At 37.0% G+C, this 22,745-nt stretch overlaps 2 protein-coding genes and 1 non-coding gene across 3 annotated transcripts; all 3 read left to right on the top strand.

The window, feature by feature from the left end:
* Window positions 1-4,543: 4,543 nt before the first annotated feature.
* TRNAS-UGA lies at window positions 4,544-4,625 on the top strand. The gene has a single exon. It is a non-coding gene; the product is annotated as a tRNA-Ser (tRNA).
* A 1,632-nt stretch (window positions 4,626-6,257) lies between these two features.
* On the top strand, window positions 6,258-8,136 carry LOC113318938 (putative TrmH family tRNA/rRNA methyltransferase). Its single transcript, XM_026567229.1, has 4 exons — window positions 6,258-6,559; window positions 6,658-6,762; window positions 6,905-7,031; window positions 7,534-8,136. The coding sequence occupies exons 1-4, from the start codon at window positions 6,341-6,343 to the stop codon at window positions 7,752-7,754; spliced, it is 672 nt and encodes a 223-aa protein (XP_026423014.1). The 5' UTR covers window positions 6,258-6,340; the 3' UTR covers window positions 7,755-8,136.
* Window positions 8,137-10,769: 2,633 nt separating this feature from the next.
* LOC113317059 lies at window positions 10,770-13,759 on the top strand. The gene is made up of 4 exons (XM_026565204.1): window positions 10,770-12,125; window positions 12,563-12,770; window positions 12,846-12,975; window positions 13,196-13,759. The coding sequence occupies exons 1-4, from the start codon at window positions 11,188-11,190 to the stop codon at window positions 13,462-13,464; spliced, it is 1,545 nt and encodes a 514-aa protein (XP_026420989.1). The 5' UTR covers window positions 10,770-11,187; the 3' UTR covers window positions 13,465-13,759.
* The last annotated feature ends 8,986 nt before the right edge of the window (window positions 13,760-22,745 follow it).

Below are 22,745 nucleotides of genomic sequence, written 5' to 3'. Positions count from 1 at the left end.
TCTTTCTCTCTAACTCTTCATGCCCCCATAAGCATAAGAGGTTCTGCCATGTACTTAACCAATTCTCACACAACATCAAAAACATAATGAACACAAATATTACTGCAACAAACCCATTTTATTTCACTAAAGTAAGATTAAAAAACTCGTCCATCACATGGACCAAAAACATGACATTCACCCTCTTGGTGAATGCCTAACTCTCTCAAACATGAGACTAACTCTCTCTTGTGTAGCCTACTGATTTTCTCACTCCTTAGGACTATTTATACAACAAACTCACTAGCCAAAACTGTGCACAACACTTGCACACGCATGGAACATCCATGTGTCCCATCAGGTAGTTTTCCTAACCGCCAGCTTGCTTTTCAACTACCACCTTTTGTGTTGTCAAGCCAAATGATGCCACATCTGTTATTGGTGGTTATGAAGACTCCCCCACGATTATAAACTTCTTTTATAACCGTCCTTACTTGTCTCGCGTGTTTGGCATGATTGTGAAGCTCGTAACCAACTCCTAACCATCACTTGAGATGTAATGCACAACAATTGCGCTTTACTGGACTTTGGCCTTAATATGATGCCAGCCACCTTGTCCCTGCCAACTTCTTGCTCTAAGTTAATGCACGCACCATCCTTGTGCTTCAATCACCAAGGCCGACTCAATTCCACGGACATGCCATAATGCCAACATCGTATGTTGCATGTTGCATCTTGCCACTTTGGCTTTGTCTTGCCTTTCCCTTAATGAAGTTTCATTGTGTCGGCCAACCAGCTTCATTACTTAGACAAATTTATTTACAATGTAATGCTACCTTTGCACTTCATTGGCCCTGTGGGGTTATGCCATTCTTAGCACTTGACAGTCTACGCGGTGTTGCGCCATTCTGGTTGCACACAGATTTGGCCTGCAACTCTGTAACGCACAATCATTATGCGTCACTTGCAGCCATGTCATAGTAAGCCATGAGAAAATAACGTGGGTGCATTCAGTCATAATGCTCCAAAGAGCACCCAAAACATGGACAAATGAGGATATGAAAAAATCATCAAAGGAGGAAAGATGAGAGAGAAAATAATAATAACCAAAAAAAGGAGCGCATGACCCGACCGGCTATGCCGCCGGTGCCGTGGCCGGTCCCCTTTTTTTTCTTAATTTTTTCTTAATGTTGTTATTTTATTATTTCCTTATCAAGGACTTCCTCATTGGATCAACTTCCTTGATTTTTAATATCTTATCAAATATTGCTCCCTTGACCATATGATTTATAAAACATGGTCCCGAAACCATTAGGTCTTTCCACCATATAATTTGCTTAAATATTAATATTTTCAAATATTGGTCTTTAGAGAAAAATTCTACTTCCTCATTAGACCTCTGAAAATACCAAAACAATGCTCGAAGGACCACCAAAAATACCAAAATTTTCAGGAATGGACGATGGTCGACATGGTGGCCGGTCCTGGTAGCTCCCTTTTTGCCACCATGGTCGATATATCTGCATCTATTTTGGTCCATCCTTCTTACACCAAGTGGACAATCATCCATACACCGCCTAGCTGGTCCCACCACCACCACCAATGGTCGTTCATCATACTCATTGATCGGTCGGTCCCTCTACCCATTAGTCAGTCGTCTATCAATTGCTCATTGGTCAATCACTCTCCAAATTAGGGTTTCATACTTGATGCTCTGCAGAGCATAATTTTAATTATGTCTGAGCACCAATAATTTTCATATTGACCCAGCTATCAATATTTTAATTAAATATTTAATGTTTGGTCTTGCTACCAACATATTAATTGCTAGACGAAGCAATATTTTATCGATTCAACTATCAATGTCCAATTGCTCTGAGAAGTAATATTTCATAATATGGCTATCAATATTTCATTAGTCGTGGTCTGTCTACCAATATTTTAATATAACAATCTCTGCTATGTCATTCGCACTACTCATTACATAACGGATCGAGGATGAATATTTTATAGTTACTCAACATTATTCATCTTTATATGATTTCCTGTCAAATGCTTGACACATCAAATGCATATTGGTCCATGATCGATCCAGCAATCTCATCAGACTTATGCTCATCCATCCAAATCATGTGAATATCATTGCTGCCTCAGTGGACACAATGATATATCACAATCGTCAATAGTCCATCAGACTCAACGTATGTGGACCACAAAGCAAGCATATTGTTGTCTCAACATACATTTTATGCTTCATCTATCATAATGATGAATTGCGCATGCCACACTCGTCACTCAGAATCATGCTCAATCGATATAGTGATAGGGTCTGCTTTGAGATCAAGTTTGTTGCTTTAAATGTGTAAGAAAGACTGTTTGAAAGATAAAAAATTTATCATTCAATAAAACTTTCGTTCTCAGGATGATTCTCTAATAATTTTCACCAATAATTTTCATACTGGTGAATAATTGGCATTAGAGCGTTCTTTCATGTTCATCATGGGAGGATTCAATAATCCATCTACAAAAGATGTAGTTGATAAACAGAAGAAACAACATTTACAAATCGATCTACTGAGTCAAGATTTTTTTGATCTACGAGCAAACATGAAGGAACAATTTACTTTTCTATCTTTACGAATACAAAGTACTACAAAAAAAAAGATAATGGTTATATGGAGTCAGAAGGAATTCCAGGTTTTACATCTCATTAGGAAGACGAAGGAAGTTCAATTTTCACTCATAATTTTGATGGTTGTGGTTTGAATACTGACACTCGAATGCCTAAATTGGACTTTCCAAGTATTTGATGAAGAAAATCCAGAAGGATGGGTTCAAAAGTATGATCATTTTTTCCAGCTCAACAACATCAGGGATGAAGCTCAAAGAGTAACAAATGGAGGCCATACATCTTGATGGTAAGGACGACAAATATCGTTAGAATTTATAGATCTATTGTATCTCGGTTGGAATTAGCTGAAGAAGCTTTTATTTGTTTTGAGAATCCTGTAAATAAAAATATCGTTGACATTTTTAATAAATTATCACATATTATTATTATGGGTGATTATTTTGATGAGTTTGAGAATGTTAATAGTTAGTATACACCCGTAGTTCTATGAGAGCTATCATGTGATGAATTTTATTAGAGGGTTGAAAGAACAAATCAACCAGTCTATACTCATGTTTCACCCTACCAATTTGATGCAAGTTATTTCTCTTGTTAGGATGTAAGAACAATCTCTTATCACCCAAAAAAAAATCTGTAAAAACCACCACAAAATATTTTCAAATTCCTTCTCCACTACAAGACCACTATATCAGTTAAGTTTCATCCAAAACTGATTTCCATACCACCCCTGAATAGTAAACCACCACAATTCAACTATCCTAAAACTAGTCCCCCCAAAATCAAGAGACTGATTCAAACCAAATGGGAATTAAAAAAACAAAATGGTTTATGTTATAATTGTGATGAGATGTATAAGCCATGATGCTTCTTAAGAAACAACAATTGTTTTTGATAGTGACAAAAGATACAGAAGAAGATGACCTAACAGGTGAAAAGGTACTACAAGAGGATGTGGTTGATTCTCTAGTAGAGAATAACATGAAGATTTCTCTTCATGTACTTACTATTAATAATATCGTGGATACTATTGGAATTTCTGTTTTTCTAAAAAAACAAGCTATTTTTATTCTCATTGACAGTGGTAGTACTCACATGTTTCTAGATTGCTTCCTTGCAAAATCCTTGAATTGTAATATTCAACCAGCTGCTCATTTACTGGTGATTGTGGTTAATAGAGAAAAGACAGTGAGTTCTGGTTTATAATTCTTTGTAATGGAAAATAAAGGGTTATGATTTTTCTGATGATCTCTGATTGCTTCCAGTGGGTGGGTGTGACATGGTAATGGAAGCTGATTGGCTTAGACAGTTGGGAATGTCATTTTTTTTATCTCTCTAAATTAAATATTTCTTTCAAACAAAAAGGTCAAAAAATTAACTGGTTTTTCTAGCTCTCCATCTCTCAAGCAGATTAGTGGCAGAGGAGTTAGCATATTTTCCGAAAAAATTCCAATGGAGTTTGTGCTCACCTCTTTTCTATATCTGAATCTATCCAAACCCCTTTAATTCCTCCTTCCATTGATACGTTTCTACAATAATTTCATGACGTATTTGCAGAGCCAACACATTTGCCACCTCCAAGAAGCCTTGACCACAAAATCACCCTCAAACCCAACTCCACTCCCATCAATCAGAGATCCGACAAGTGTCCTTATGTACAAAATTCTGTCACTGAAAATTTGGTACAAGATATGCTTCAGAGTGGCATCATCCAACAAAGCCACAACCCATTTGTTTCTCCAATTTTACTTGTGAAGAAGAAGGATTATAACTGGAGATTTGTGTGGATTATAGGAAGCTCAATAATTGATTCTTTATCAATCATGAGAACTTTCTCACACTGATTCTTTAAATTAGAGATATACTATCCAACTCAAAATGTTATTTTGATCATTCTCTGTAGATAGTCGAATAACTAAGAAACAGGTCACTGCAGCCGATATGTCCGAGTGGTTAAGGAGACCGACTTGAAATCTGTTGGGCTTCGCCCGCGCAGGTTCGAACCCTGCTGTCGACGGTTTATTTTTGAACGATTTTTTAGGGACCATGGTTTTATTAGCCACCTTCCCTATGGTTATAAGGGGTGTCCTAAAGCATTGAAATGACTAACATACCCTTAACCTAATTTAATTTAAAACCAACCAATAACCGCCTATATATATATATATATATATATATAACCACCACCTCCTCCCACCACCACCTCCCACCATCGCTGATTACCACCGCCACCTCCGATTATCACCACCACCAACCACCGACTACCACCACCACCACCGCCGATTACCACCACCACCACCTCCGATTATCACCACCACCAACCACCGATTACCACCACCACCTCCGATTACCACCACCACCAACCACCACCACCACTATATATATATATAGCTTAATTTAAAACATTAACAAAGATATTCTCACAAACCCATTACTTGTCATTCGTTTTTGGTTGAATAAATGAGAAGTAATCATTAAAATGAGTTGAAAATGGAAGTTGCAGAGAGGTTTAATTGAGGGTTTTTTTCCAGAGAAAAGTTCAGTTCGATTATCACGAATTAAATTTTTCTTAACCGAACTCAGAGTTCGGTTGATTCGAAAAAAAATACATTTAACCGAACTCCTTGTATTAGAACAACACAAGTCCATAAGTTCGGTTCCTTCGCAAAATAAGGATATCACCGAACTTTAGTTTACGAAAATAATGAGAAGTCCACAAGTTCGGTTCGTTCGCAAAAATGTTAAGTTTTCTTTGTAACCGAACTCTACCTTTGAAACTTCGTAACCGAACTCTACCTAATTCGCCAAGAAATAAATTTCGTAGTAACCGAACGTTTGCCTAATTGCATATATGCATATATAAGCCCAGTTCGGTTGATTCGCAAAATATGTTGAAGTTTGTGAACCAACCGAACTTCTAACACTAGGTTACTTTTAACCTGCAGTTCGGTTGGGAACTTGGTTGCGTTGAAGTTTGCGAACTAACCGAACACACAAGATGTACCCAAATAAATTGTTAAGTTCAAAGTTCGGTTACCTACCATTTTATCCTAGGTAACCGAACATTACATTGTACGACCAAAACCTTCATCAACGAGCGAGTTCGATAACCTGCGTGTTTGGAAAACGTAACCGAACTACACTTTCAGGTGTGTTCGGTTACATGTTCTTGACATATGGTAACCGAACTGGCCCAAATCTACATAAAAAATTTCATTTTTTTTTGAAAGTTTGGAGCAATTCAACCAACATTATCTAAGTTTGAAGCATACCTGGGTACCCAAATACCCTTCCTCCGGTTGTGGTTGGTAAAATCCATCGTTTTTCATGTTTTCCTTCTTCATCTTCTCTAACTTTACTCTCTCAATAATTCTACTTCTTTAAAAAAAAAACATCTGATTTTTTAATCTCACTAATTATCTTAACTTAATCATCTCACTAATCATTACACTAACTAATCATCATCCAAAAATAATCAAGAGGATAATTTAGGTATTAATATAAATATCTAGATAAGGGGTGACCTAGATTTACTTCTAATGTATTTACCCAAAATAAAATCATGGTACCCACAAAAAAAACCATGGTCCCAAAAAAAAATGGTTCTTATTTTTTTTTATTTTGTTTTTAAAAGCCCTGTTCTCTGCATAGACTTTTGTACTCTTGAAGCAGCAGTTCTTCTCTGTATATTCAGGGAAGAGCAGATATAGTGGTTGGTAGTGGTAATATACTATGGCAAATAGAGAAGGAATAGAGAGTTTCGTATTAGTACACAACATAGCAAAGAGACATAATATAGGAACAATGGCCAGAAGTGCAACTGCATTTGGTGTATCAGAATTCATATTAGTTGGTCGTAGAGATTTCAATGCTTTTGGTAGTCATGGTTCTACTTCTCATGTCAAATTTCGTCACTTCCACTCTCTCACTGAAGCTCGTACTTACTTAAAGGTCCGTTCTTCCTTCCTTTCTTACTTTCCCTTAATGTGTTTTTCCTCAAAACCCTAAATATCAAATCTTTTAATCAAATTTTTGCTGTTGTTTTGTAGGAAGAGAAAGATTGTGACATATGTGGCGTTGAGATTGCTGATGGGGCTTCCCCTGTGAATCAACATCCTTTTCGTAAAAATACAGCCTTTTTGCTTGGTAATGAGGTATTTGTAGCCCTAGTTTTGATGATTTCTTATTGCCCTAATTTTTCACATTGCTATTAGGGTTTAGGAATTCGCAACACTGGGATGTGTATATGAGTTCATGTGGGCGGATTGAAGTTCTTACATTTGGTTTGTTTTGTAGGGAACTGGTCTTTCGGCAAAGGAGTGTGAGATTTGTGATTTCTTTGTTTACATTCCACAGTATGGATGTGGAACTGCTTCGTTGAATGTTACTGTAGCAGCTTCAATTGTTCTGCACCATTTTGGAGGTAATCCCTACTACACGCCCTAATACAATTTTCAGTATAATCAGTGAAGAAAAAAACCATTCTTTTCGATGTACCTAGTGCTATAAGAATTCTGTGACTGTGAGCGCTAGTGTTGTAGATTTGAGCCATTAGTAAGAGAGGGTTGTGTGTTTCTTTGAGGATCGTAAACTGAGCCCATCAGTAGTCATAGTGGAACATGAAGGTTCTATGGACATCTTGTTTCTCACCATATTCCCAAGGGTAGTACCGATCTCTGCTATAGCTTTTGTATACGATTCTCTATGTAGTGGATGGGATAACTGCTTCAACACTCTATGTAGTGGATGGGATAACTGCTTCAACATATAGACCTGAAGTTTGAATCACTGTTCAGTTACTAATGTTGCACTTTGTTTTCCATCTCGGACATTTGATCCGGTTGTTAAATCGTGTGTTATAGAGTTGTCTACCTGTGTTGTTGCTGGCATTTAAGCAACTATCCTAATATCCATTCTGGTATCAGTTTGGGCAGGATTTTCTGAAAGATCTCGTGATGGGAACAAATTTGTTGTAGCTGAGAGGCCTGCAAAGCAAGGCAGGCGAAATTTCTGTGCAGAAGAAGCGGAATCTGTCATAGAAGAACGGAGGATTAAGAAGGAAAATGCTTCCCATGATTTTCTTGACGAGAATGGAACTAGTGATTCTCCCTCTAACATGATGGATACATTGTTTGGTGATTCATGATGGCAAGGTACTAGAGTGTCAGATCCCGTGCCTTTTGTGCCAACATAAATTTAGCCAAAATGAACATTGCTGCTTGCTGGTCCATGCTTGTTCTCCGCCATGAAGTCAAACAATTGCATACTACAGCAAGTGCTATGCATGGCGAGAAGGTATAAGGCTTAAAGTCGGAAAATATGTAGGGTTAAAATGACTCTAGGCTCTTGGGATTGATTTTTTTTTTTGTGGATTGCTAGTCCACCGAAGGCTTATACAGTTTGATGCAACTCTCAGAAATTTTGTTTACTATCATCCTTTGTTCTGATGTTGAGTACTCATTTTCCCTGCAAGCTGTCAGGGTGAAGATTGTTATTTTTTGTTGAAATTTATAAATCAGATTTTGTCTCGGAATGTCTATTTGAGGTTATATTGTGGGAAATTAATGGTTTGAAAATCAACCGTCCCTTCAACTACACTGATTTGCTTAAGAAATCTATTCATGTGCCGAGATACAAAAACATATCCCAAGGTGGAAGACTTGTTAGGATCATTCTTTTCTTTTTTGGAAAGAGACTTGTTAGGAACATCACGACAATTTATTTCGAGGTGCTCGTCTGAGCTATGGGATATAACTGATTAACTGGATCAAGACTAAGCAAGCAGAGAAGGAAATAAAGTTTTGCTCCCTTGGCAGAGATCCAAGTCGGATCTTTCTCTATTAACACACCATTGTGTAGAATTAGATGTTTATCAATAAATCTGATTGTAGAGACTTGGTTGGTATTTCACTTTTCTATTTAGGCTGCGGTAAACACATGAACTCTCCTGCTATGTTATCGACTGCAATACTGGTCCCCTATGAATATTGAATATGCAGCCTATCACCGGACATAGTCAAAATGAAAAGTGATCCTCCTAGTATTAAGGTGAAAACTCTTGGTCGAAATTGAGGTGCCTTTTGATCTTCACTATGGCATCTGAAGTTCAAAATTATGAGGATCCCGCTGCTGATTTATCACAAAAATGAGTAGGATTCGCCTGGAGGGTTTTGGAGTTGCTCCATTCAGCTAACAACATGGAGCAAATCAATCCAAAAACATATTATGTGCAAGCAATCCCCCATCAGCAACAAACTATGCTCCATTGTACTTAACACTGGAAGTTAAGGGAGGGAACCTATTGGAGTCTCTCATGCATTAACAAGACCATCAAGATGCCATTCGCACTAGTACTAAATCATGAATTCTTGGAGGGTTGTAGTTAAACTGCAGTTTGGTTGGTAATTAACTTTCTAAACTGTGGTACAATAACAAGTCATAGGCTAGTGCAATTGCTATAGTGACTAGTGTGTAACTGAAATCTGATTATCTAGACAAATCATGACTCTAGTCATACAGGAGACCTCTGTTTTGCAGACATTGCACATGGGTGGCTCTAGGATTGGACTTAATTGGATTCTTTGGCTGTTCACCATTCGTCTGAGTTGCACTTTCCCCTACAAACCAGACAGGTTTCTCTGAAGCCTCTAAATAACTTTGGTACTTTTGCTAGCAACTGATTTTGAGAAATCTGCATTATGCCCGGCCTTAATGCATGAACTCTCCCTGGCCTGATAAAACTTGACTTCACATGATTTATTTTTATTTACTATTATGCTGTTAAAACTTTCACCCGTTGGTTGATTCGCTCTAACCAAACGTTAACAGCCTCAAATCATCGGAACATGACCGATCTATGCTTACATTGAAGAACAAGAAATAGGTGCTAATTTGGCTTCAGAGTGCACTCAAACGCGGAACACTTGCAAGTCACAAAACATACCACTGGATGTTAAACGAGTCCGTACTCATACGTGCACCGACAACGACGACCAACATTCTGATTCCCAGTATCTCAATTGTTAAAAACTTGATAACAACAGCTAAATAATAACCAGTGGAGTGAGCAGAACTTGAGTGCTCAACAATGGAGGTTCCTCATATCCAAACATCTAAACCACCAACAAGACAGTGATCCACACTGACATATACCTATTTTTTTTTCCTCACTATGAATATTATCTCTATGAATATCTTGTTTCACTGTCACTTTGTCAGGGTTTTCAACAGTGAAAAAAAGAAAGAGAGATAAATTTAAGTCCACTAACTGCTCTGTCTGTCTTAGCTTATTGTATCCAAGTCCCACATTTCACATGATGAAGGTGATATGAATGGAACCTAATTCCCCACAAGCTTCCAATCTAAGGCAATTTGGCTGAGCTCTCATTGACCCCCTAAAATCCAACCTATGCATTTGTCATCTTTCCTTTATACAGCAAATCCACACACTAATACAGCCATTAGACAAAAGAACAACAATAAAAAAAACAAAAATGCTATCAATTTTTAAGCTCAAAATCAATTATTTTGTACCCTTTGTGACTTTACTCAATTGTATGCAATATATACGGCAGACAACCATTTTGAGATGGTGTACTACTCTCTTACTATTAATTTTCAATTCCCAAGAATACCCTTCGATGAAACAACAACCTAGTCGAAGTCGAGACATAAATTTAATGCTTCATCAAACAAATATGTAGCGAAAATTCAACATGGATTTTACAAGAATTTTGTGCAAGGGTAAATTCAAGACATGGATATTAAGTTAATGATATTTTAGACCTCGACCCATCAGTATTATGACTATTATCATTATCCATAGGGCCCTACATATGAAATTAGGAATGTCTAACGCTAACTTTCGCTTTACATAGCAAATTTTGTAGACCAATTTGCAAGAGATTTTCCTAGAAAAACATTATAAAGTTTTAAGACCATCAGGAAAAAGTCTTCTATAACTTTAGCTTTAGCTTTTAGTTTTAGATTTGAAATTTGATGAGACAGAGTAGGACCCTACACGCTAAACCCAACTAATCTTCTGCTGCATCATTCTTTTCAGCTCTTGTATCTCATGGACTCATGGGGCATTAATTTAATTAATCCTCGACTTCCAGCATTTGATAGGGAAATTTAGGGGCACGCTTGCTCTTAGAGTTTCATTTTGGGAGTTTGGACTAGTCCTGGTTTTAAGTGACGTGGTGTTACAGTCAAGAATCCTCCTATGAAGAATATGAGTTGGAAAAATGGAGTTGTTGAGTTATTGTTGCTGGTATCTTAGAAAAATAGCTTGACGACATTGCTGCTCTGTCCAATTAAACCCTTGATCTCTCATGGGCAGTTGAAATCAGCAACTCTTTCTTTGATTCTCTCAAGAAAATGGACCTACTAGACCCTTACGAAACCAATCAGTAATTTACAAGTGTCAACAACCCCATTTCTTTAAAGACGGCTTCCACTTAAACTTAAAACTAACCTTAATTATTTGATATACAAAACAGAAAACCCGAGAAATACTAGAGATTGTTTTGTTATAAACATTTGCTTCTGTTCTTCATTTTTTTTTCTTTTCTTCTGTTATGCAAACTAAAGAAGAGTGTGAATCATATTCTTGTAATACCCAATTCTCTAGTATGTTTAATGAGTTCAATCAGAGGTTTCGGCGACTTTGCTCCAGACTCCGGTGGAGAAGACGTTCGAAGTCGAAAATTATGATCAAGAAGTTTGGAAAATCGAACTCGAAAGGGAATTTTAAGGAAGAATTTGATGGCGGTGGTGGTGATCATAGTGCTCAGAGTTTCGGACTTCATCAAAATGGTCTAGTGGGTATTTCTAAACGTGAGAATTCTATACGGATTGCAACTTTTAATGCTGCTATGTTTTCAATGGCTCCTGCAGTACCAGATTTTGACAATTCAATTGTGTTTGATTATGGAGAAGAAGATTTTGCCAAGATAAATCATTCTGGTGAGTTTGATATGCGAATGAAATCCATAAATGATCGTCCAAGAAGTATACTAAAGCAGTCACCTTTACATCCCAGTTCCATGAATGGTACTAGTGATCAACCCCTTAGTAGGCAACAAAGCAGGTATACGAAGTCGAAGTTAAGGGTTTCAATAAATTTACCAGAGAATGAGATTTCATTAGAAAGAAGTAAACAATTACGAGACGAAAAAGAAGGTTTGAATTCAAATTCTAAAGGAAAAGCTCCTTTGAGGTCAAGTAGAAGTCTTCCGAATGGTAATAGTATCGGTAGAAGTTGTTTTGAGAGTTTTAGAAGTAATAGAACTATTTTGCAAGTTTTAAAAGAAGTTGATGCGGATATTTTAGCTTTACAAGACGTGAAAGCAGAAGAAGAGAAAGGTATGACACCTCTTTCTGATTTAGCAACAGCTTTAGGAATGAAATATGTGTTTGCTGAAAGTTGGGCACCTGAATATGGAAATGCTGTACTATCAAAATGGCCAATTAAGAAATGGCAAGTTAAGAAAATCTTCGATGACTCCGATTTCAGGTACACATCTCTTCTATCTAAACTAGTGAGTCCCTTTGTCAGGTTTTTCTTGACTTCCTCTTAATGTGAAAGTGACACTGAAAATGAAAATTTTCTGTTACTTTTCTCTAGGTGAAAATGTAACTCCTGAAAATTTCATCTTTTGTGAAGTAGAAATTGCACATGCTAAAAATTTATACTGATTAAAACAAGGATCTGATTGAAAATCGAATAAAGACCCGTATTACTGCGAAGATATGATCCTTATCGGTCATAATTTTCCATTAAATGATGTAGGAAGCTAAATCTTAGTCAGGGGCCTCAGGGCACGTCTAGTTTGTTCTGTAAAGCCAGCTACATGCGTGTCAATTTGAGCATTAAAAATTTGACGGGAATTGTTGGTTTTGATGTGGATGCAATATAAATGGAAAGACAAATAACCCATATACTCAATGCAGGAATGTGTTGAAGGTCACAGTGGACGTCCCCAACACGGGTGAAATCAATTTCCACTGTACACATCTAGATCATTTAGATGAGAACTGGAGGATGAAGCAGATAAATGCGATAATGCGGTCCAGTGATGGACCACATATCTTAGCTGGAGGCTTAAACTCTCTCGACGAAACAGACTACTCTGCCGAGAGATGGACTGACATTGTAAAGGTAGCTTCACAAAACTACGCACAAGTCACAAACTTATCCATTGTTACTGAATTCAACTGATAACTTGTGTTGCAGTATTACGAGGAGATAGGAAAACCGACCCCAAAAGTCGAGGTGATGAAGTTTTTGAAGGGAAGGCGATATATAGACGCAAAAGACTACGCGGGCGAATGTGAATCAGTTGTCATGATTGCCAAAGGCCAAGGTACGATATCCTCTATTAACTCACTCCTTGATCCTAGAATATCCTAACACACAACTCCGGGGCATTCTCGGAGATGATCCAAGGTCTGATTTTCCGTTGCAGCAATCATTTCCTTGTAAGCCCTGGAGCCAAGGTGTAACCCTTGATCTAGAATAATGTGTGGATATGGGTAATGTTAAACTAGTGAAATTGATGAAATGTGAATTTGCTAACTCAACAGATGTGCAAGGAACATGCAAGTACGGAACAAGAGTTGATTACATATTAACATCACAGGACTCGCCGTACAAGTTTGTACCAGGATCATATTCAGTCTTCTCATCCAAAGGAACTTCAGATCATCACATTGTGAAAGTTGATATGATCAAAGTAGATAACATTGAACAAGAGAATGCAAATAATCCACAAAGACGAAGAACGAAAAAGAAAAAGAAGAAAGTAGTGAAGATTACAAATACTTCAACTGGTATATGGAGACTAAAGTCGTGAATGGAAGCGCGTACGACACATCTTATTCATCGTTTTGATCGAAACTGCTGCTTCCTTTCTGCCATTTCACGCAAGTATCTGATGAAATTCTGGAACCTATTTTTATACCTGGCGACATAACCACAAAACAAAACCAAGCGATTGTTAATCTGGCGAAACAAAACCGTAAATAGTTAACCTGTATGATTAAGAGAACTGTTGTTTTTGTTCAATATAAAATGTGTAACAGGTATTTTCATTATCAAATTTTGAACTTTTTGAGATATGGTTACAAAGAATAACTAAAATGAAATTGATAAAATTTTAAAAATAGTAGTATGATTTTTCTATGGCCGACTCTACTTTGTCCACTAACTTTCGTGAATTTTAATTTGTTGCAAAAGAACAAACAAAATGGAAACAAGTCAAGTAAATTTCAGTAATGAATCAAAATGTTGATAAAGAAATCAATGTCAATCCACTATAAATCTTGTAATTGCTAAAATATAGACAACACTGCCAACTATATAAAATTAAGTTAAGCACGAGATGAACGTGGAATAAAAGGAAAGCTAGAAGGGAAGCTTACGAAAGATTATACTAGGCCTATCGACCTTAGGAAGGACCAGAAAAGGACCCTTATCTTAGAGGCTACGAGTCCTTATTCCTAGATATTTAGGGACATATCCATAGTTCCAATGCATTTCACGAGAGCAGTACTATATGAACTTGGGCTTGGCATTGTTTGTACTTTTATGATCGAGATTCGAGGATACATACGAGAATATGGTATCTAGTAGGTTTGCGTTTTTTAGCGATCCTAAGAGCATCTCTAGCTGTGGGTGTAAACCGGAAGTCTAATTAAAACTTTTATTATACTCATATAGTAAATATATGGCCCCATGATTAAAAAGTTATCTCCAATAGTGAAAGGTTTAATCTTTAGAATATTTTATAAGATAAAATCTTAACCGTTTATCTTTACTTAAACTAATTTCTAAGAAAATAAAATAATTGAAAACATGACGTGGAGGTGCAAGTGAAGGTGTAAATAAGACTTTGTTTAACACCTTCATATTTATTTCCTCATCCCTTCTAGTTTGTATGATCCAACCATTGGAGATAGATTTATGTTAGTTGGGGGTTTAAAATCCTACGTGTCATGAAAAATAAAAAACTTGACCCTCTATTGGAGATGCTCTAAAGACATAAGAGATCGGAAAGGCCTTTAACTTCGGATGTGCATACGTGTGGTTTTTTGTTTTTGTTTTTTTGACCAAGGGGATAGTTCATTAATAAAAGCTCCAAAGAGCAATTACAGACCCCAAAATCAACATACAGAACAAATGACACGATACTAGTGATCAATAGACTGACAAACCTTCAGCGAATTATAATTGGAAATCGAAAATTGGAAATTCCCAGGACATACCATATGAGGACAACTGAAACTCACGCGGAAAATCCGATACAAAAGACCAACCGATACATCAAACACTAGTAACACAGCAGAAGATATCACATCAAGGTCCAACCGTCAAAGACACATAAAGCCCAGGTTTAAACCTTCATTGATGTGCATGTGTTGCTTTGGTTCCTTTTGTGTTTTCTTGCGTTAGTGTATGTCCATGTTTGAGGGTAGAATCGTCTTTTCTGTTTTGAATGCTATTATATATTAATGTTCTTCTTGCACTATACTTTCCTTAATTGATTTAATTGTTTATGTCCTCTTGTGCTATACCTTCTTCTCTTCGTTTGCTTCCTAGTTACGAGTGTTCTTTTCCCATAATGGCTGGTGATCTTGTGACGGTTGTTGCCACTGCTGTTGTTGTTGGCTTTTTTTTTTTTTTTTTTTTTGTAACCCTCCCTTCTCTTTGGGATGCCTGTAAGCAATTCTTTTTCAATGTTTGATATTTGGTTTGAAAAGGAGCGGGTATCAATTACACCATCAATTTTTTCGTTCAGTAACTTGTATGGAAAAAACCTAATACAATCGCAAGTAGGTCAAAGTAAAGACCCTTAAATCAGATTGTATATAGAGTTTTTCTTTTTCTTTTCCACAATTAATATGTACAGACCAAAGGTCCTTGTACCTAATTGTGTAGAAGAGTTCTTGGACGATCTCAGTCCATGATCAATTTATCAGAATTCTAACAAGTATGAAACTTGTTATCTATCTTTGAAGATATGAATTTTACGAGAACAAGTCTTTTTTTTTATTTCAAAATAATAAGGACTTTAAGTACCTAAATTGATTACGTACTACTTGTGTTATTCATATTATAAAGATAAACAATATTATGCGGAAAAGGAAAAACACAAGACACCATAATTTTGTTAACGAGGAAAATTGATTTGGTAGAATAACCAGGAGACCTCGTCCAGTTTTGAACACCATACTTTATTAAACCGCTACAAACACTAGCGTACTTTAAGACCGAATTGGAATGTAGTTGAGACTAAATTAACCCTCCAAGCAATTCAGTTGTTGTCGTATTCCTTACGTGTCTTGAACCTCACAAGATTCTGCGCACTTGATCCCAGAAATTAAGTCCTTCACAACCTAAGAGTAGCTTCAACCTCAGTGGAGGCTTTTGATACTGTAGATGGTGAAATTTAGATAAAAGGTAAAAGTGTAATTTCAAGACCAGATGTGGAATGGTGATTCTGTAACTAGGGGGCGAGTCATCATTTTGAGCCAATAGTTGTCTTCAAAGTTCAGCAAAAACCAAAATGAGAGAGAATTGGACGTAAGAAGGAAGCTTTGAAGACAAGTTTGATCCTCATTGTTAAAAAGACAGGCTCTGACCCACATGACCAAACTAAACTCTCACGGGAGGGACTAAGCCCTTGATCCTCAAGGCACCCACATCCACGATTTCTTGCGTATATCCCCACGCAACATTGATGGTCGTGATGCCATGACTCCTAGCACACATCCTCGACGAGATACTGCTGGTCATATAGGTATTATAGAGTGCAAAAACATCCACGACTGACTTATGACCCAGAACAACCATGATTTCCGCATGTATTTTTGAGACGTATCTGGTTGTGATGCCATGATTCCTAGTATATATCTCGACGAGATACTGTTGGTCATGTAGGCTTTATAGATGCGTAAAAATGTCCCCGACTGACTTATGACCCAGAACTGAGACATCCATGTCTCCCGTAAGCGCAACTCCCCCTATTTGAGATCAGTGACTGATTCTTATTACATCATCACGAGATAAACTGGTCATGTTTACTCTAGGCCCGACTCGACTTACTGAGGCTTCCGAATAATTCATAGGATATCCGCGCGAGATACACTGGTTATTCTGCCTCTGGGACTTTTCGATTGACTCTTAGAACATCCTTTGGAGATACACTGGTCATGTCAGCCCCGCTATATGGACACAATTATTGACTCCTAGCACATCTCCGCAAGATACACTGGTCAAATCTAAGTGAGCCAAGGTCCCGCAAAGACGTTATTACGCATGCAAGCGATTCTTTTCTCTCAAACATGTCCCAGCTGACTACATAGAGACTCAACCGCATGAGCCAAGCCTCGACTTGCCTCATGCTGATTCGAGCTGAACCAGCTCGTCTGAAGAGTCCCGTATGAGAAAAATAATTGGGAACAAGCCTCACCCAGGGAACATGAATCTTTCTGAGTGTTTCAAATACACTCACGGTTAGTAAATTGAGGTCTGAACTATATGTATTGATCCAAAAACTTATATAAACTCCCTTGAGCTCCTCATGCTCAAGAAAGGGACCCACAGATAAGAATTCGGTCTCCACATGACATGTGTGACAAGCCACAAAGATACAAAGCTCGATCTTAGCTCCTCTCACACTCTACATACTATATCTGAGACATTCATTGCTATTTAACGTGGCTCATACTAGTCATTCTCATAAATCAGAGAATATCTCTTCGTCTTGGTCAACGTCGTCTGTAGAGAATATTTATGTTTCTTAACACATCATCACAAAGGCTGACTCAACTACACACAAATGGGGGGATATCAGTTAGGGTTTTGGTCCGGCGGTCTACGACATATGTGATAAATATCCTGCCTATTTATCACCGCATAAGATAGTAAAGGCAGTGGAATAAGGAGATACACTCAACTTAGTTTATCTCAATCTATTCTTGAAGAGACATGAAAAGTGCTTTACACAGTATGTAATCCTTATCTCTATCGTCTTGAGATTAGATAATTCAGTTATAAATAGGTCCGCTATTTCTCCAAGCTAACATACAACATTCTCATAACCTATCAGAACAATTACTTATTCTGCTTCCCTACCTAAGACTAGCCTTAACCTCTCCTGTGACTTAAGAAGCCTTTGAATGACCAATGTGCGTGGTTTGGGAGAAGACTGTTCGTGCTCAACCTGCTGTAACTCACTTTTAAAATCCTAGAATCCCACTTTTAGCCTCTCACCAATTTTAAGTAACTACAGATACTTATCTTCCTCTAAAAGACTATCTTATTTGATTCGTCGTTTGATATGTTTGTTTAGAAATTTGTTTGTAGTAGATAAAGTCTAGAAAAACTCACGGATCCGAAAAACTTACTCTCTCTTAGCAGAGAAGCCTAGATCACTCTCAAGAATAATACAAACAAATCAATGAAGAGTTTAGATATCTATCTTAAGGAATCACAAAGTCTGAGACGAAAAGAACTTTGTGATTTATCTCTATCTTGTTCCTGATCTAAAGTTCGTGAACTTTAACACCCAGTAGAATAATATCTGGATAGAATAATTATCAAGTAAAAATATAGTCTGACCGGGTTAAACGAATCACTAAGTGAAATCTTCAAAGTCGTAACCTAGTTCGGTTCGTGAAGAACCCTAGGTTGTAAAGGACGACTCTAGATTTGGAACTAGGACGCAATAGTGCCAGGGATTAAGAACTCATGTTGCAAGAGTCTCTGTATTTATAGGTTTTCTAGAATACGGATAGCTTTGAATTCAAGCTAAGGTTGCTTGAGATCCAAGCAGACACTTTCTCAGTTTAGATGAAAATACTATTAGGAACTCATGTAAGCATGTGAAAAGTTTGTATTAAAATTACACAGAAGAATATGCACTATGGTCCAGTTCTGGAACCGTGCACAATGATAGTCCATAGCGATTAAATCATCCTTTAAAATTACAAACACTGGCAGTGTTCAATAACACTCAAGACTAAACAATAATCTACAAGCTTAAAGCGATTTTTTGAATAAAGTAGTCTTATAAATATCTATTGTTAGAGCATTGCTCGGTCGAACTCACAAGTGTTTATATCTCAAGCTTGTTGTTAAATTTAGTTGTCAAAACTATATCTTGATTTCTAGTCTACAATTAGTTAAGTCTCGAACTAAGATATAAATGTAGTTGAGAAACAGTGGTTCACAACAGTCATCATTGCGTTCTACCATTTGAAGGAGAAGATCAACCGAATCTTTTGGAGAACTTCATCAACAAAAGGTAAGTGAAGACTGAACCACCTATTTCTCAAGTTAAATTCACTTTTCAATCATTAAGACGATGTCACATAACTAATTAGACTATTATGCATATACATGAATTTCGAGTCGAGAACTAATTATCAAGTTAAGAGATTTCTCGAAATATAATGACTAAGCTTAATGAACATTTCTTCATACTTGATGAATTACGGTTAGGCACAATTTATTGTTCGGAATTAAAATCATGATTCAAGTTTTATCGTTCGAAAATAGCCCAGAACAGTGATATGTGTCATTGATGTTATTCGGGAATGTTTCGAATCGATTTAGAGAGAAATATACAAATACTATAGATTTGGATACAAGACAGTGTTATCAGTCTTACAAACTTGGAAAACTATTATAAGTCTGAAGTCGTATTACATGTACTCATACATGTAGTGGAGTCGCTATATATCGACTTGCATATTTGTGGTACACATATTCTTATGCACACCATGTAAAAATCTGTTTACCTCGTGAACCGGATTGGTATGTATACTCGTATGCAAACCATTTAGGAACTGTGGTCACGGAACCGGGTTAGTATCCAAACCAGTACACGTACCAACATAGTTTTGTGTTCCCGTACTCGGTTGTGTATCCAAACCGATACACGTGACAAAATAGTTCCGTGGACTCTAGAACCGGTCATAGTCTTAAGGTATCCGTACCGGTACGTATACCTAAATAGTTCTGTTAACTCCGGAACTTGATTTGGCTCGTTAACTTACAAACCGGTACACGTACTATGACTGAACCGACTCACGAACGACTATGGTATTTGAACTTTGTACACCTACCAACCATGTCGATTATTTTCAAGTGCGATTAAATTATTTCTACGAGATAATTAACATTTGATCAATTCTCTAAAAACACTGGACTTACTTGATCACATGATTGTGACTCAAGTTTAATGTCATAAGTGTTCACGAAATGTATATTAAGCTTTTAAGTTCAAATCGGCTAGTTTCGGATAACCACCTTGAACATAGTCTTTATACATGGTTCGGTTACGGTTTCACCTAACCAGAGTATATATCTTGTTTATGTAAATCAGATTCTACGATTCATCTAACGTGGATATTGATTGCTTGGTTCCAAAGCTATCTTAGCTTAAACCTAAAGCAACCGATGCTTTGAATGTCAATAAAAGGGGAACTTCAAGCAACTGGGATCTTTGAATCCCGAAAATACTTTTTGGTGTGTCCTAGTTGTAACTAGAGTCGTTCTCTTCCCAACCCTTTTAGGGTTTAGCGACTATAAAGACTTCATAGGGATTCGTGAAGCCATGTCCAGTTATCTTTCCTTGATAACTCGAGTATCACGATCTTGATCGATTGTTAAGCTGCTCACTCGATCAAGATAGATAGAAATCATCAAATTTCTCTTCTTCTCAAACTTTGTTGATTCCACAAGTTTTATACTTGTGAGGTGAATAATAATATAGGATGCACTTCGGGTTGTATAAGGCTGGATTTGAGGTTAGCTAGACTTTTTCTATTACTATCAATTTCCATATCACTTTGATCGAAATCTTTTTGATTGTAAAGGAAATCATATATAGGATTATTTTGTGAGAGGAAGATTGGTGCAAATTCTTCAATTGAGTTGAAAAAACTCTTAGTTAGTTTGACCTTAGCTAAGGGAACAATTGCGCGGAGTCCTGCTGGGATTCAAGAGGCGTAAGGAGCGCGACTGTACCTTAATCATTGGTAGACTCGATTAGGGCTCAACTACATTCCAATCCGAAGTAATTGGTAGTAGGCTAGTGATTGTAGCGGCTTAATTCAGTTTGGTGTTCAATCTGGACTAGGTCCCAGGGTTTTTCTACATTTGCGGTTTCCTCGTTAACAAAACTTATGGTGTCTGTGTTATTTTTGTTCCGCATTATATTTTTTATCTTTATAATTGAAATATCACAGGTTGTGTTTTAATCAATCATAGTAGATACATCCGACCTAGTTTGTTGGATACAACTTGATTGGTCTTTGGTACCGTCCAAGTAATCTCTTTGTGATTAGGTTCACTGATTTGATTCTGTAAACGTTCTAATCACGAGATAACTCTAGATTGAGTTTAACTCTTGGAGTTGTATTGAGTTTGTCCATACAGATTACCTAAGAAAAAGTTGGTGGTGTATTTTGGTACCCCCGCATTTTCAATTGGTATCAGAGCAGGCAAACACGTTAAGACCTAACAAGTCTATATTTGAAGCAGTCTGACTATATGGACAAGAGTGTAATCTCGATAAACGTACCACCATCATTTGATGGCACAAATTACTTATGATGGAAAATTACTATGCGTTCCTTTTACAAGCCCGTGACTTTGAGACATGGAAACTTGTAGTTATTGGATATTATGCACCGACAGTTATTAGAGACGGAAATATTGTTGCAAAACCATTAGCACAATATAGTGAAACCGAGATAAGTGCTGCAAAGCATAATTTTGACGGGTTAAACGTTATTATCCACGCCATAAGCCCATATCTTTAGCACCATGTGACTTCGTGCACTAAGTCTAAAGATGCTTGGGATATCTTAGAGACCATATTTGAAAGAGATACTTCAGAAAAAAAAGATAGGCTTCAAAACCTAAATTCTAAGTGGGAAAATCTTCATATGGTTGTTGAAGATTCGTTTGATGAATTTAATCAAAAGGTGTCTGGGATTGTTAATACATGTTGAAAAAGCGGGGGTCTAACAACCACACCCAATATTCGCTTAGCAATCTGTATGGACAAACTCCAACATAACTCCAAGAGAATCAACTAGACAGTCAGACTCAATCAATGGAAATATATCCAAGAGTTTGTATCTCTGTTTCACAATGTAATCAGCAAATCAAACAGATAGAAATCCGCGAGCCTGATTATTATGTGAAACAACTTGAACGGTACCAAAGACCAATGTTCAAGTGTCAATCAATATAATCAATAACCAAAGGTTGGATTCTCAATTGATTGAACTTACGCACAACCTGTGATATTTCAATTATATAAACAAATATGATGCGGAAAAGAAATAACACAGACACCAAAAGTTTTTTTAACGAGGAAACTGCAAATATAGAAAAACCCCCGGACCTAGTCCAAGTTAACTTCAGACTGGAATGTAGTTGAGCCCTAACCAATCTCACACTGATCAAGGTACAGTTGCGCTCCTTACGTCTATGAATCCCAGCAGGACTCTACCCACTTGATTCCCTTAGATGATCTCACCTACAACTAAGAGTTGCTACGACCCAAAGTCGAAGATTTGATAAACCAATCTGTCTCACACAAAAAAGTCTATTGAATAGATAAATCTGTCTCCCACAGATAAACCTACGAGTTTTGTTCCGTCTTTTGATAAATCAAGGTGAACATGAACCAATTGATATACCGTACTTATATTCCTGAAGAACATCCTAGAAATATCAATCACCTCACAATAATCTTAATCGTATGGTAGCAAAACAAGATATTGTGGAATCACAAATGATGAGACGAAGATGTTTGTGACTACTTTTTATCTTTCCTATCGGAGATTAAATGTCGAGCAAATTTCAGCAAGGTACGAGTCTAAGAAACATGCCATCATGGAAGGGAATAACCTTGAAACTGTTTCCAGAATTACTCTTGTTGGAAAGTTAAAGATCTTTGATCATGAACGACAATCCAAATCCGGAAAGTATATTGCGTTCAAGGCACTAAAAAACACTAAAAATCTAAAAGTTGAAAGTGTTGACAACTATGGAGATGATCTTGTTGATCCTGATTTTTCAGATGAAGATATTGATAACTCAGTATCATTTATA

Source organism: Papaver somniferum, chromosome 10 (assembly GCF_003573695.1).
Source record: "Papaver somniferum cultivar HN1 chromosome 10, ASM357369v1, whole genome shotgun sequence".
Classification (NCBI taxonomy): Eukaryota; Viridiplantae; Streptophyta; class Magnoliopsida; order Ranunculales; family Papaveraceae; genus Papaver; species Papaver somniferum.
This window is presented reverse-complemented; position numbering and strand designations above follow the sequence as displayed.

Excerpts from the sequence above, each read along its gene's own strand:
- LOC113318938 (XM_026567229.1), top strand. The coding sequence starts at position 6,341 with ATGGCAAATAGAGAAGGAATAGAGAGTTTCGTATTAGTACACAACATA. Across the intron at positions 6,560-6,657 it reads AAGCTCGTACTTACTTAAAG|GAAGAGAAAGATTGTGACAT; the intron begins GTCCGTTCTTCC and ends GTTGTTTTGTAG. Across the intron at positions 6,763-6,904 it reads CCTTTTTGCTTGGTAATGAG|GGAACTGGTCTTTCGGCAAA; the intron begins GTATTTGTAGCC and ends TTTGTTTTGTAG.
- LOC113317059 (XM_026565204.1), top strand. The coding sequence starts at position 11,188 with ATGCAAACTAAAGAAGAGTGTGAATCATATTCTTGTAATACCCAATTC. Across the intron at positions 12,126-12,562 it reads TTCGATGACTCCGATTTCAG|GAATGTGTTGAAGGTCACAG; the intron begins GTACACATCTCT and ends TACTCAATGCAG. Across the intron at positions 12,976-13,195 it reads CATGATTGCCAAAGGCCAAG|ATGTGCAAGGAACATGCAAG; the intron begins GTACGATATCCT and ends CTAACTCAACAG.